The following is a 16,730-nucleotide window of genomic DNA, read 5'->3' as shown; positions in this document are numbered from 1 at the left end:
ATCCCATCTGTTGGAGCTGGTGCAGGCTCTACATACTGAGACCTGGTGTAGGGTCCTGATGGGGGGCGAAAGGGGGTTATCGGATTTAATTCCATCTTTGAATGGCCTTAAACAAGGCTGTCTGTTGGCCCCCCTCTTGTTCTCTCTGTATACGGCGGACTTACCCGCTACCCTGTCCTCCAGAGAGGGCATCGCCCCGGTGGTTGGGGGGACCCCTATATCTTGCCTGATGTATGCCGATGATGTCCTTATTTTAGACCTAACCCCAAAAGGTCTCGCAAATCGGCTCAATGCTCTTCATACTTTTGCAGTGGCCAATCATATGAAAATTAATATTACCAAAAGTAAAGTTATGTGTATAGCTGGCATGAAGAGGTGCCGATCTGTTGATTTTGGTTGGTTTATCGGGGGCCAGAAACTTGAGGTTGTAAAGTCCTATATTTTTTTGGGGAAAATCATTACGGCTAACTTGAGTGAGAAACTCCATATAGAGGATTGTACCCGCAAAGCTATTGCCCACGGCAAAGGTTTAAAATCCTTATACCATGCAACGGGGAAACGGCACTTTCCGATTTTACTGGAAGTGTATAGATCTAAAATCCCCGCCACAATTCTGTATGGTATTGAACTTATAGATGTGAAAAAGTGGGACTTTTGCCATAAGATTGAGGGGAAACTTTTAAGATCTCTCTCCTCCCTAAACACTGCGTGCTCTTTGGCCGCCTGTAGGCTTGAATTTGGTCTCAGGAGTAGCTGGGTACAGGGACTATCGGCCCTTGTTAGATGGGTGGCCTGTCTTGCAAGAGCAGAGGTAGGGACAATGAGAGCACTCCTCAAAAGTGAATTATTGGGTAATTTTAATGAGTTTTCTCAACTTGTCCGTAATTTTAGAAAAGCTGTAACCCTTCTAAAACTAGATGAAACTGCTTTGTTTTTGTATTCTCCTTTACAGTTAAAATCTGTCTTAAAAGCAGTTTCATGGGACTTATGTTTCCAGATGGATAAAAAAGTTATTTGTGAAAAAAGGAAGGTTGATCCTTTTCCTGATCCTCTCCTTGATTCCTACCTGTGGAAACTCCCACAGCCCTATGTAATATGGAACCTACCGCATGGTATCCGTAGATTTTGGTTTCTTTTACGCTATGATTTATTACCCCTGAACCGACTGTTATCTAAATGGTATGGCTCCTCTCCCTTATGTAATTTTTGTAAAGTAAACATCCAGGACTATATGCATGTGTTGCTGATTTGCCCTGCGCTTCGTAAATTACGCTGCAGATGGTTAAAAGTTATCTGCCTGTATCTTGGCATTGTTACTTTGAATGATTTTCTGTCTGCACTTTATTGCCCTCCTAATGAAATGTTCTGCTTTCACATTTTTAATTTTTTCAAAGGGTTCTTAGCTATTTATTAATATGTCTCTGGAGATGTGTCTTGACTATCCGACTTTTGTAATTTTGTTTTTATGTCAGCTTCGTATCTACCTGAGGATGTCTAAAGGATTTAATTTTCTTTGCTCTTTTGTGTAATGTAATTGCTGTGTGTTTTATTCTGTACACTTTATGTGGCCCTCCTCGGAGAGCCAAAAACATAATAAAATAAAATTGAATTGTAGCAATAAACGAGAGATTTGAATATATACCAATACCAGCAGAAATCTGTAGCAAAAACAAGAGAGATTTGAACATATACCAATAACAGCAGAAATCTGTAGCCATAAAAAGAGAGATTTGAATATATAACATTAACAGCAGAAATCTGTAGCAATAAAAGAGAGATTTTAATATATAACAATAACAGCAGAATCTGTAGAAATAAAAAACAGTGATTTGAATATATAGCAATACCAGCAGAAGTCTGTAGCAAAAACAAGAGAGATTTGAATATATACCAATAACAGCAGAAATATGTAGCAATAAAAAGAGGGATTTGAATATATAACATTAACAGCAGAAATCTGTAGCAATAAAAGAGAGATTTGAATCTTTAACAATAACATCAGAAATCTGTAGCAATAAAAAGAGAGATTTGAATCTATAACAATAACAGCAGAAATCTGTAGCAAAAACAAGAGAGATTTGAATATAAAACAATAACAGCAGAAATGGGTAGCATTAAATAGAGAGATTTGAATATATAACAATAACTGCAGAAATCTGTAGCAACAAAAAGAGAGATTTGAATATATAACAATAACAGCAGAAATCTGTAGCAATAAAAGGGGAGATTTGAATACATAACAATACCAGAAGAAATTAGTAGCAAAAACAAGAGATAATGAATATAACATTAACAGCAGAAATCTGTAGCAATAAAAAGAGATATTTGAATATATAACATTAACAGCAGAAATCTGTAGCAATACAAATATAGATTTGAATATATAACAATAACAGCAGTAATGTGTATCAATAAAAAGAGGTTTGACTATATAACAATAACAGCAGAAATCTGTAGCAATAAAAAGAGAGATTTGAATATAAACAATAACAGCAGGAATCTGTATAAAAAGAGAGATTTTAATATATAACAATACCAGCAGAAATCTGTAGCAATAAAAGAGAGATATGAATGTATAACTATAACAGCAAAACCCGTAGCAATAAAAAGAAAGATTTGAATATATAACATTAACAGCAGAAATCTGTAGCAATAAAAAGGGAGATTTGAATATATAACCATAACAGCAGAAATCTGTAGCAAAAAAAAGAGAGTTTTAAATATATAGCATTAACAGCAGAAGTCTGTAGCAAAAACAAGAGAGATCTGAATATATACCGATAACAGCAGAAATATGTAGCAATAAAAAGAAAGATTTGAATATATAACATTAACAACAGAAATCTGTAGCAATAAAAGAGATATTTGAATATATAACAATAACAGCGGAAATCTATAGCAAAAACAAGAGATTTGATTATATACCAATAACAACAGAAATCTGTAGCAATAAAAAGAGAGATTTAAATATATAACATTAACAGCAGAAATCTGTAGCAATAAAAAGAGAGATTTGAATATATAACAATAACAGTAGAAATCTGTAGCAAAAACAAGAGAGATTTGAATATAAAACAATAGCAGCAGAAATCTGTAGAATTAAAAAGAGAGATTTGAATTTATAACAATAACAGCCAAAATCTGCAGCAATATAAAGAGAGATTTGAATATATAACAATACCAGCAGAAATCTGTGGCAAAAACAAGAGAAATTTGAATGTATAACAATAACAGCAGAAATCTGTAGCAATAAAAAGAAAGATTTGAATATATAACATTAACAGCAGAAATCTGTAGCATTATAAAGAGAGATTTAAATATATAACAATACCAGCAGAAATCTGTAGCAAAAACAAGAGAAATTTGAATATATAACAATAACAGCAGAAATCTGTAGCAATAAAAATAGAGTTTTAAATATATAACAATACCAGCAGAAATCTGTAGCAAAAACAAGAGAATTTTGAATATATAACAATAACAGCAGAAATCTGTAGCAATAAAAATAGAGTTTTAAATATATAACAATACCAGCAGAAGTCTGTAGCAAAAACAAGAGATCTGAATATATACCAATAACTGCAGAAATCTGTAGCAATAAAATGAGAGATTTGAATATATAACATTAACAGCAGAAATCTGTAGCAATAAAAGAGATTTGAATATATAACAATAACAGCAGAAATCTGTAGCAAAAACAAGAGATTTGATTATATACCCATAACAACAGAAATCTGTAGCAATAAAAAGAGAGATTTAAATATATAACAATAACAGCAGAATCCGTAGCAATAAAAAGAGAGATTTTAATATATAACAATACCAGCAGAAGTCTGTAGCAAAAACAAGAGAGATTTGAATATATACCAATAACAGCAGAAATATGTAGCAATAAAAAGAGAGATTTGAATATATAACATTACCAGCAGAAATCTGTAGCAATAAAAGAGAGATTTTAATTGTTAGAAATGGGATTTCTGGTTGGCCAAGGCTTGCGCCAAAGCCAGGCAGAAACCACCATTCCTAAGTCAGGGCAAGGAAGTCACCCGCCAAGACAACACCTGCTCACCCTCTTGGTAGCTTGGCACGAGCAGTCAGGCTTATCTCAGAGGCGATGTGTAAAGCATTTGCGCACGCACCCACCAGCAACAACATCCAAGGCCCCCCACAAAAGGAACTCCACACAAGTTATATGTAAAAATAGCCTTTGTATTGCAAAACACATTAGATAGAAACACACACTTTACAATGTGCCAACAGGCACGGGCAGAATTTACAGGGGATTATGTACAGGACAGGGCCACGGGGACCACTGTCAGGAATATGCACTTGTAGATTTTAGAATAATAATCACTGTAGCACAAAATAGCAACTGTAGCACACAACCAGTAATCACTGGTACCAGGTAAGTACCACCTACGCAACCCTAACCACCTTAGGAGAATATTACGCAGGGAACCTGAGCTTCACTAGCACACCTGCTCTAGAAAGAACAACCACCTAAGTATCAGCATACATCTAGGGGTATAAGCATGAACATATTACACTTGATGCTTCACAACATCAGAGGTGTAGGGAAGGAAAACACATGATGCATAAACATACATTCAGCGGTGTAAGAACAAGGCACATGATGCATCAAAACACATTCAGAGGTGTAGCACAGGAAAACACATGATGCATAAACATACATTCAGCTGTGTGAGAAAAAGGCACATGATGCATCAAAACACATTCAGAGGTGCAGGGAAGGAAAACACATGATGCATAAACATACATTCAGTGGTGTAAGAACAAGGCACATGACGCATCAAAAACACTTTCAGAGGTGCAGCAAAGAACAATTCGCAGAAATCGCATTAGCACAGAACTTACATCAAAGTCCAGGTTGCGCCACTGCGCCAAATCCTAAACGTAGCAGCTGCCCACTACTTGCTGGGCAGCTGAGGACAGGGACAGAACAGGGCCTAAACGCTGCAGCTGGCACTAAGTGCTGCGCAGCTGGGGAAGGCCAAGAAGGGGATGAAGGAGTGCGTCTCACTCCTAAGTCCAAAGAACTCATGTCCCTAGGAAGGAAAAACCTAAACGGTGCAGCTGCCCACTACTTGCTGGGCCGCTGGGAAGCAAACTGCACCAGGGGCTCTCACTAGCTCTCACTAGCCCCTCAGGAACCAAAACTGCGCAAACTGGGAGCCCTCTAGGCTCTAGGAATACACATGGTGCACATGGGAGCACTCTGGCGCCTCAGCTCCTTAAATATGCACCCAGTCAGTCAATTCCTTTATTTCGATAAATTAATATCATATAAAGACAAGAAAACAGTCATAAAAAAAGACACAGCCAATTACAATAAATACACAGTTAATTACAAATTTCTAAAAATAAAACGACATTTTTCTTAAAAGTCATTCCATAAATTTTTCTTAAAAATCATTCCATGCACCCATAGGTTGGAGCGGCCCGCTGCCATCGGGGCCGCTCTGGAAACGGGTACTGCTGGTATGGGCATGGGGGGGCGGGCACCGACAACGTGCCCCGACACCACCACCCCTAAACAACAAAGTGTGGGCCCCTCTGGGCCCGAGCAACCACTTGTGCCAAACATTAGAGCTCGCAGGCTCTAAAACCACCATGCCCCCAGGGAGCCTCGTGGGTTCTCGAAGAGAAGATGGCCCATTGTTGGAGTCCCACTCGAGGGACTCGAAAATACCAAATCATGCCCCCTGGAGCACCTCGGGGACTCAGAGGGAGCACAGAGGAACGACCCGCGGGGATGCCTGCACTCACCTGCTGGGTGGGAGGCGGCGTCTCCTCTCCTGCAGCGTCTCCTCCTTTGCCTGGTGCGGCGGTAGCGATTTGCGGGGCTCTCTCACCACATGAGAGACCCACCTTCCCAGAGGACCCGGCCCGCTACCCTGGTCTTTACCCGGTCCCCATCTCGGGCCGGGACTTCTTCAAATGGAGCCCGCAAGGCTCCGGGTTTTACTGCGGCCACTCGGGGAGGCGGGGTAGGCTCCCGGCCTCCCCATGCCACGCCAGAGTCCATCTTTGGCAGCGCGGGCGGGCAGCATCTCCGGTCTCCCTCTCCCTAAGGGAGACCGGCGAAAGCGGACATCGCTTCCCCCAGGCAGGGGGAAGCGGAAGTGAGTCCATCCCGGCCCTGCCCACAGTCAGGTGGGCGCGGGCCGGACTTCCGGTTTTGCCGCGGCGGTAGCTTCTCGTGTTGGGGGCTAAAATGAGGGGTTGGCTGCCTCGGTAGAGAAAATAAACGTAGAAGCGAGGTGGGCACTCGCTAAGGGGGCAGATAAACGGGGTGGCACCCGTAAATTATAATAATTAAATAAGCGGGCAACCAGAAGGGGGACCCCCACCCCAGGGGAATCTCCTCAGGAAAGCGGGCAGCATCGGCTGTCAATAATAACCTGCAACGAGAAGGGGTAGGCTCCCTCAGCAACAGGGCAATTTAAAATAAAGTGTTTCCCAGGCACTAGGGGGGGCAGAGACCATCAAGCCCCCAAGGGAGGACTCCCAGAGCAAAGGGGTACCAGCAACACAGTCCAGCAGGTATCCAGGGGCTGGGCAGGGCCCAGGGAGGCAAGCCTTCCCCTGGGGACAAGCAGCAGCACGCCCCTGGCAGGATTCAAGTAGCAGCACAAGAAAATTTTGTAAGGGGACACAGCCCCTTTTTATACGGTGAATTCCTTTGTCTCAGGGTGGGGAAAAACCAGTCGCAGCTGGTTTTGGAGGACTGTGATGTGCTCAACCACCCTTTCCTTTCACTGGCCAGGCTAGGGACATTAGACGCACCACAGGGGGCGGAGCCAGCATTGTGTGGGGAAAGCCCAGCCCTATTCAGGTCTCAGGTGCACTACTCCCTCACATCACACATACTAATCTCAACACTCACCACCGGGGCAGACCCACAGAGCCTGGCACACCAGCCAGCTCCAGCCAATCACAAGCCAGCACATTCACTGCACAGACAGGCACACTTCTAGAAGTGGCACTTCCATATTAGACACAAACACGCTGCACGCATCATTGCACAGCATTTAATCACACGAGTCCGCACATACCAGACTCGAGCCTGCACACCCCACGCATCAGGAACTACCAGGGACACATACATTCCCCATGCATTCCTATGGGAGCTCAGGCCTATCTCACCACACGCACTCAGAGTGCGCACGCACTTTCCACTGGGACACAGTGAAAGTGCGCAGAAACCAAAAATCACCATCCCCTCGTCACATATAAAAAGCAAAAAGTTCAGGGGTGAACCTGACAGAAGGGCCAAGTCGAACATTAATATATAACAATAACAGCAGAAATCTGTAGCAATAAAAAGAGAGATTTGAATATATAACAATAACAGCAGAAATCTGTAGCAATAAAAAGAGAGATTTGAATATATAACAATAACAGCAGAAATCTGTAGCAAAAACAAGAGAGATTTGACTATAAAACAATAACAGCAGAAATCTGTAGCATTAAAAAGAGAGATTTGAATTTATAACAATAACAGACGAAATCTGCAGCAATATAAAGAGAGATTTAAATATATAACAATACCAGCAGCAATCTGTAGCAAAAACAAGAGAAATTTGAATATATACCAATAACAGCAGAAATCTGTAGCAAAAACAAGAGGGATTTGAATATGTAACAATAACAGCAGAAATCTGTTGCAATAAAAAGAGAGATTTGAATATATAACAATAACAGCAGAAATCTGTAGCAATAAAAAGAGAGCTTTGAATAAATAACAATAACAGCAGTAATCTGTAGCAAAAACAAGAGAGATTTGAATATGTAGCAATAACAGCAGAAATCTGTTGCAATAAAAAGAGAGATTTGAATATATAACAATAACAGCAGAAATCTGTTGCAATAAAAAGAGAGATTTGAATATATAACAATAACAGCAGAAATCTGTAGCAATAAAAAGAGAGATTTGAATTTATAACAATAACAGACGAAATCTGCAGCAATATAAAGAGAGATTTAAATATATAACAATACCAGCAGCAATCTGTAGCAAAAACAAGAGAAATTTGAATATATACCAATAACAGCAGAAATCTGTAGCAAAAACAAGAGGGATTTGAATATGTAACAATAACAGCAGAAATCTGTTGCAATAAAAAGAGAGATTTGAAAATATAACAATAACAGCAGAAATCTGTAGCAATAAAAAGAGAGCTTTGAATAAATAACAATAACAGCAGTAATCTGTAGCAAAAACAAGAGAGATTTGAATATGTAGCAATAACAGCAGAAATCTGTTGCAATAAAAAGAGAGATTTGAATATATAACAATAACAGCAGAAATCTGTTGCAATAAAAAGAGAGATTTGAATATATAACAATAACAGCAGAAATCTGTAGCAAAACCAAGAGAGATCAGTAGAAATAAGGGAGATCTTTATCTGTAAAAATAACGAAAGAGATCTATAATAATAACGAGAGACGTGGATCTGTAACAATAACAACCTGAATCTGTAGCAATAACAAGACAGAAATCTGGGTCTGTAACAATGAAAACAGATCTGTAGCAATAAAAAGAGAGATTTGAATATATAACAATAACAACAGAAATCTTTAGCAATAACAAGAGAGATTTGAATATATAACAATAACAACAGAAATCTTTAGCAATAACAAGAGAGATCTGTAACAATAACAAAAGAGATCTATAACAATAACAAGAGAAATCTGTAACAATAAAAAAAGATCTCTATAATAGTAATGTTTTGTTCTGTTCATCAGTGATATGATCCAAAATGTTTACAAGAGCTGGAAAACAGTGTTTTTTCCAGTAATAGTTTGTCCTCTGAAACCTCCCTCTTTCATGCAGAATAAATGTAAGTAACTTAACAGGAGTATGACAGGCCCTGGAAACATTTGCTCTGCAGTTTCCATTTAGAATTCATCATCTGAAGTTAATTCATTGGGTGATGGTGGAGCCGGTCAATGGCTGGTTCACATCTTGGCTCCACTTCTTGGCGGTATCCCCCTTCCAACCAACACAACCTTTTACAGAGCACTGAATAAATCAAGAAACGACCAGAAAGCTAATGGGCTTTGATCACAAAACAATCCATCGTGCCTAGAAGATACAATTTGAAATTCATAAAGATATTAAAATTGTGTTGTACCCCTTCATTGCACTCCTTCATTGTACCCCTTTATTTCATCCATTCCATAGGAAGTTAAAACTAAATAGTTTAGGTGTTTGGAAAGTTAGATGCTTGTTGCCTGGAATGTTAACCAGCTCTTGAGGTCTCTAAGGGTTTCTGCAATATGTCTGACTGAGACTGGTCGTTATTTGTCACAGTAGAACAGCAGACAGATCCAGGATTGCAGAGACAGCTTCCTTCAGGAGAGCAGCCTTCCATTCCAGAGCCTTCCTTCGGTTCAACTATTAATATCACAGTTCTGTGCAGCACCACAGGTGCCTCTGTGCCCTCCTGACCCTCCAAGAAGTTGCCCAAAGTCTTACATTGGGCCATGGAATGTGAAGAGTCTGTTGACAGGAGCACAAAAGCTCTGAGTGAGGTCCTTGACTTTAGGTGCTTGACAACTTGTCTTCAGGTGTGCAGACGGGTGGCTCTCACGAGAGTGTTGGGCCAGTTCCGCACAGCAAGACGACGTGGGCCGAGAATCTTGGGGCCTTTGTCAGATGTTCTCTTAAACTCAAAGACCAGAACCAGGTGGCTTGTGAGAAAGAAGGGTTATAACATCATTTGGGAGTGGAAGAAGTCTTAGCCCCCACATGGGTCTGGAAATTGTGAATTTCCCAGTGCAACACATTGTACCCTCTGGAGGCTGAATCATACCTCTGGGTACCTAGTGGTCAAGGTAGACTGTGCACTTCTGCATTAATTGTCAGCTTCACCCTCTGCTGGGCCTGCAGAACAGTTTTCAGGTGGCTCAATTAACATGAGAAGACACTATATCATCTTAAGTAGAGGACAAAGAACATTTCCAAGTGATCAAGGAGCTTTGAAAGGTCAAGGGCTTTCCTTCAGTCCAGAGGTCATGCCCTTGAATAGATAAAGCTGCAGCCGGATGATAAAAGCTACTTTTCCTTTCAACCAAGAGTCCCCATGCTCTGCCAGGAGCCATTGGTCACACAGCAGAGCTCATATTCATCTACGTGAAGTACTAAACGGGCCCTGGCCTGTGTGAGTCCATTCAGACCTCAGCAGTCCAAGCAAAGCCTCCAGAGCAGAAGGAAGCCTGCCCCACCATTGAGGCTGCGTCTGCACGCCGGGGTGAGTAGACCGGCCAGAGCATAGGTTCAGCCACGCCCTACTCTCCACTCGCTGAGGGGTGTCAGATCTTCAAAGGTTGTGGCCTCCTCTACTGAGGCATCCTTCAGATCTCTTTGTAACAAGCTGCTGTGGATCCACTCTCCACTTTATACTTCTCCCCTGGTACTGAGGTCACTCCCATGTCCATTGGACAGTCGCGTGGCGTAAGCCAGCCAATGCGTTAAGCCCGCGAGGCGTGACGGCCACAACTTTGGTCTATGGAATAGCTGAGGTCACAGATCCCTGTGGCCCTTGTGAAGGGCCCTGCATCCAGTGCTTGTCCCCTCAAGGAGATGCCTAGGAGGTACTGTGGACATTGATGACCTTTGCCCTTTCAATTACCCTGCCTGACCTGTTCTAACGGATTCCCCCCACTTGTACGCATGCTCTGCCAATTACTTTGTATCGAGGATCCGCCAAATATCTGTGCAGTTCTACTGAGTAAATACCCACATATTGCTCAGTCAGCAGTATATTGAAGAACCCCTCAAAGGCTGCCGCGTGGATCCTCCTCACGCACACACACAAACTCCTAAGGGCGCCATGCGTAAAGGTCTCCTGTTCCCACCTCTCACCCTCTTCTTCTCTGCACTCCTCAAGCCTGGCTGGTTCTGAGTCGGTTATTCCTGCTGGGCTTATTCCTTCATACCCGCTGCCCCTTATCCAGGCTCTTGACCCATCACTCACTGCCTCGTCAGGCCAGCTCTCTGACTGCTCACTCAGTTCCATTGACCTCTTTGTCTCTTTTTAGGCTTCAACCTTCAGGGAGCTCACACTGGCACCTGGTTCTTGTAGTTTCAGGGACAGTGGCACTTCAGTGACTGCCCATCTGCCCTTCAGCCCCTGAGCCATGGAGCTCTCTCCTTACACTCATCCTCCTCAAAGAGGAAAAGATGTAGTTTGAACATTATTTAGGGCATCCAAGGAAGACAAAATAGGATAAAACAAGTAGAAAAGGGAACATGGTAGGAGCTGGGAATGAAAGGTGTAGCTAAGCCTCTTAACAGGAAGACATCCTTTCAGACATAGCCCTTGAATATGTCACAGTAGGTGTGAAGCACTGTGCTCAGGGGCGGGCTGACCTTCATTGAAGCAAAACAAAAGAGGATGATGGACGGAGTGTTGAACATTGCAAGCACTCACCCCAGTCAACTGATCTGGGGGTGAGTGCTTGCAATATTCAACACTCCGTGCATCGTCTCCTTTGGTTTTGCTTTGTTTGCCCTAAGTTGGCAGGGTATGCCCAGGCTTGGGTCCCTTGGTCACTTTGCCACTGGATTTAAGCTAGCCTGGCTGATGAGGGCTGTTAGCCCAAAACCGGTCCCGGGATGATTGTTTCCGGTCCAGGGAAGTCCTGGCTTGGCAGTTTCGGGCTGAACTGTTCCCACCATGAGGCACAGGGTCAGACTGATTTGCATATAGCCATGTCTGAACTGGGGTGGCGGAGTGAGCTAAATAACGGTGATGGATTAAACCCAGATCAGTTGACTGGGGGTGAGTGCTTGCAATGTTCAACACTTCGTCCATCATCTCCTTTGGTTTTGACCTTATCTGAGACCAATTTCCATCTGCACCCAATGCATGTGCCTAAAATAACTGTTCTGTCTCTTCCGCAGATCGCCGCAAAGAAATACCGCAACTTTGAGATCCCAGCAGAAATGAGCGGGGTCTGGCGCTACCTGAAGAACGCCTATGCGCGAGATGAGTTCAGCCACACGTGCCCGGCGGATGAGGAGATCGAGCGCACCTACGTCACTGTGGCCAAGAAGATGAGCTAGACTCAAGGGAGCATCTATGGACGGAGAAGACTCTTATGGGCCACCCCAGCTTATTGCTTTAAAGGCTTCCCAGGCTACGGCTCTCAGGACACGCCAAGCCACAGCTATCGGGCACCCTGGGTCAATGCTCCCAGGTCATTGCTTCAAGGACACACCAGGTTACAGCTATCAGGACACCCTGGGTGAATGCCCTCAGCTTACTGCTTTAAAGGCATCCCAGGCTACGGCTCTCAGGACACGCCAAGCCACAGCTATCGGGGAATCCTGGGTCAATCCTTCCAGGTCACTGCTTTAAAGGCACACCAGGTCACAGCTATCAGGGCACCCTGGGTCAATGCTCTCAGGTCACTGCTTTAAAGGCATCCCAGGCTACAGCTCTCAGGACACGCCAAGCCACAGCTAACAGGGTGCCCCAGGGTCAATGCTCCCAGATCACCGCTTTAAGGACACACCAGGCCACAGCTATCAGGGCACCTCAGGTCAATGCTCTGAGGTCACTGCTTTAAGGACACACCACGTCACAGCTATCAGGGCACCCTGGGTCAATGCCCTCAGGTCACTGCTTTAAATGCATCCCAGGCTACGACTCTCAGGACGCGCCAAGCCACCGCTATCGGGGCACCCTGGGTCAAACCTCTACGGTCACTGCTTTAAAGGCATCCCAGGCTACTACTCTCAGTGGTAATAGAGGGCTATAATCTCTTAGCTCTAGAGCACTCTCACAGGAATCCTATATTTATTAAGCTATATTATCCTAGCTCTAGATCAGGGGTCTCCAAACTACAGCACCCAGGCCACATCCAGCCCTCTACAAGATGTTATCCAGCCTGCAACAACTTTAGCATGTAAATCCAATTCGTTTGGCAACCTGTAGGTGGCAACAGAGCTTCATGAATCTTCTCTATTATTTAAAATTAATTTTAAAAACTGAATAGCCAGCTTTTCTACAGTTAAATAATTGATTATTTTGTCAAAGCATTTGCTAATGTTTGATATTTTGACTCGTTCATTCGTTCTAAAACTTTATTCGATATTTGCATTTAAGATCATAAAAGTACATGGCAAGTATGCACAGTGTTACAGATAAAAAAAAGTTATATAAACATTTCACAAATGAGAAAAAGAAAGCAATACAATTCATTTATCTCTCAAGTGGGTATACCTTTACACACCTATCCATTCTTCAATGATATATTGACTCATTCTATATCATTTCTCAGTTTAATAATAGCATTATTTATTTTAAATTGTCACTTTTCTCGTTTGCTCCGAAACATATTGCGGTGGTTACAAAAAAGATCCAAGTAAACCTTATTCATTCATTTAAAAGTCATTCATTTATTTATTTAAACAAATTTGGCATGCGAATATTTGTTAAATATATGATGTGGCCCACTTACTGAAAAGTTTGGGAACCCCTGCTCCAGAGCACCGACTGAGTAATACTGTGTTAGTTCTTAGCTAAAGTCAACCAAATCTAGAACGCTCTCACAGGTATACTATAGCAATGCAGAGGTTAATTGGGCTAGCTCCATAGCACCATCACAACAATACTGTGATATTATAGAGCTATATTGTGGTAGTTCCAGAGAATTGTCCCAGGAATCCTGTGCAATGCAGGGCTGTATTGTGTTTGCTCCATGAATACCTTGTTAACAGAGAACTATGTTGTGTTAGCTTCAGAGCAAATTCTCTTGAATACTGTGGTCATACTTAGCCACAGTCTACCAGATCTACTGGGCTCTCACAATAACGCCGCAGGGAGGCAGAGCTGTATTGTAATCTACCAAACCTAGAGGACTCTCACAGGAAACCTGTACTAACAGAGGACTAACATTTAAGGCCAGTGAAATGATGCAATTTTGCAGCTGTGACATTTCCCGCATAATTATGGATTTACCACATAATCCACCATCTGCTGCATAATCTTCATATTTTAACAAAATCTATTTTATTTCTAGCTCAAATGGATCAAAAATAACAAGAAACGCAGTAACACAAGTTACCGCGCAGTGGAAGGCCATTCGCATAGGTTGACTGGTCACCTTTCTGTTGGCTATATTTGAGTGTTAAACTGGTACTAATGAGGTGCAACCAATGGCCAGCTAGTGTTAACAAGTGTAAAAAATACAAATAATACAAAAACACTGTGATAAAATGTGACGCATTATGCCTCATAATTTGCCTTTACTTGCCATATAACTGCGTTTACCCTGTTGCATAAATTGGTTCTCCACTGCCGCATAATTCCAGAGCCCCTGACTATACTGTGCTAGTTCCACATCACAGGAACAGGAAAAGAATGGTAATAGGAACCTATAGAGGGACAGCTCCAGAGCATTCTCTCAGGAATAATGTGGTAACTGTTGACCTCTAGTGTACCAAATGAATGTAGTGTCACTCAACTACCATAGCAGGGAAGAGATGTATTGTACTAGGTCCAGTGCTGTGTCCACGGTAATAGGGAGCTATATTCGGCTAGACCCAAACCATGGGAGTACTGTGGTAATTTTTAGCTGCAGTCCACCTAATCTCGAGCATTCTCACAGGAAAACTGCAGCAAGACAGCGCTAACTTATGCTAAATCCAGAGCACTGTCACAGAAAGAGCACGGTACCAGAGGGCAGTATTGTGCTAGCTTCAGAGCGCTATCACAGGAATCGTATGAAAATAGAGAGCATATTACGCTAGCTCCAGGGTTTTACCACAGGAATACCATTGTAATCGAGAGCTATATCGTGCTAGCTCCAAAGTGCCTCCACAGGAAGGTCGTGTTGTGCTAGCTCCAGAGCCCTATCACAGGAATCGTATGAGAATGGTGAGTTATAGTATGCTGTTTCCACAGCACTGTCAGAGGAATGCAGTGGTAAAAGGGAGCTATAGTGTGCCATCTCTGTGTAATTCTTGGCTGTCGTGTTCCAAGTGCATAGAGTGGACAGTTCTAGACCACATTCGGATAGAGGGGTGATGTGACGGATGGCACAGGCGCAGTCCATATTCCACACAGACGTACCTGGGGCCTTATTTATGAAGGCCTTGCGCCACCGGTGCGTCACTTTTTCCCATGTTAAAAGTGACGCACCAGTGGCGCAAGGCCTTCATAAATAAGGCCCCTGCCCTCAAGGCAGAGGATGGGCGTTCCCATTCCACGTTGAGGTAGAATGTCTTTGGGGCAGATGAGACCCCCTCTAACCATAGTGAGGTACTATGCTGTGAGCCCGGGAGCAGTCCAGCCGCAGTCCACTTCTCACATAAGGCTCTCAGGCAGAGGGCAGAGCCACCCTGTCCATATTCACATAGCAGGTCCCTGAGGACAGTGGGCAGCAGCTGTCCTCGGTGAGGTAGCAGGGCATCGGAAATATGAGGCCGCGCCAGTGCATATTCAGGTGGCTGGGCTTTGAGGAAAGGGGTTGGATATTCCCAGACCCTGTTGAAATAGAGGATGTCCGACTGATGGGCCACCCTCAGCCTCGAGTCCAGTTTGAGGTGACCGGCTCTTAGATGGGGCAGCCCCAGGTCTTATTGAGGTAGCACTCGATTGAGAGGAGAAGATCCCCCTTGAGGTAGCAGGGCTCTTAGATGGGGCAGCCTCATCCATGTTGGGCTAGCACCAGCTAGGAGGAGGTCCACACCGAGGGAGCCGGGCTCTGAGGTTGCGGCTCAGCCACTGTCTATTGTCTGGTATCTTGGCTCTGAAAGGGGGGTCCTTGGCGGCCTGAGAAGCCCTTCTCTCGGGGGTCTTCCATGAAGGGAACCAGGGACACCTTTCTAGAGACAGGACCAGGAGGAGTTGGATGTCCTGGATGCGGCAGCGGCGTGTGCAGAAGGCCCCCTGGGGATCAGTCAGAGTGAGGGGCAGTGGATCTCTCCCCCCCCCACCCTGTGCAAGGGGGGGAGGTGACATTCATTCCGCTGTAATTTATAGCTTTGTGCACCATGAATGTAATGCCAGCTTCACAGAATTCTCCAATAAATGTTATTTTGTGTCACTTTAATTACAAGTTTTGATAGTGTTAGATTAAAGTTATCTGTACATTATGTTGACTGTAATGTTATGCTTTTTGCATGTTATGTTTTTCGTATGTTTAGTATAGTTGTCACCTTGCAATGTGTTCCTTTTACTTCGGTGTTATTCTTCCAATAAATTACTTTACCCAATGCTGTGTAATTACATTATTTTATTTTATGTTGGGGACCAGTTTGGGACCCCCGATTACAAGTGTAATGGGCTTAGGTGCCAGGGTGCCCAGTGGATGGAATGACCATATCTGGCTGGTGTCCCTGCATCTGTAAGGGAAGATTCCAAGTTTGTGTACCTGCCATGAGAAATGCATATGGGGAACATGCAGAGACCCCACATTACTAAGTCCAAATCCACATGGCAAGTCCCCATTATTGGGGCAAGTCCGCTCCCGTGTACAGCCTGCTCTCAGCAAGTGGCAATTGGCGGGGCCGGACCATTGCGGGGCAGAAGCGGGGTGAGGAGATCCTGGTGGGGCAGGGGAGACTGGTGTCAGATGGCTGGGAACATTCCGTGTTCCGCACAGTCTGTAGGCGGGGTAGAATGGTGTACGCAGTGCCAGAGGGGGCCTAAGCTTCAGAGCGCCCCCTCTGGCACTGTGCAAGGTTAGCGGGG

The 16,730-nt window shown here is 43.5% G+C and overlaps 1 protein-coding gene across 1 annotated transcript in view; it reads left to right on the top strand.

Annotated features, from left to right (window-relative positions):
• The window catches only part of CLIC2 (chloride intracellular channel 2), a 186,973-nt gene extending 170,723 nt beyond the window's left edge, over window positions 1–16,250 (top strand). The window contains exon 6 of the mRNA XM_078664082.1: window positions 11,933–16,250. Coding sequence (XP_078520208.1) covers window positions 11,933–12,094 — 162 coding nt within the window. The 3' untranslated portion in view covers window positions 12,095–16,250. The remainder of the gene's footprint in view (window positions 1–11,932) is intronic.
• The last annotated feature ends 480 nt before the right edge of the window (window positions 16,251–16,730 follow it).

This window comes from Lissotriton helveticus, chromosome 10, assembly GCF_964261635.1.
Source record: "Lissotriton helveticus chromosome 10, aLisHel1.1, whole genome shotgun sequence".
Lineage (NCBI taxonomy): Eukaryota > Metazoa > Chordata > Amphibia > Caudata > Salamandridae > Lissotriton > Lissotriton helveticus.
Note: the sequence above shows the minus strand (reverse complement) of the source record. Positions and strands in the feature narration are given on the sequence as shown.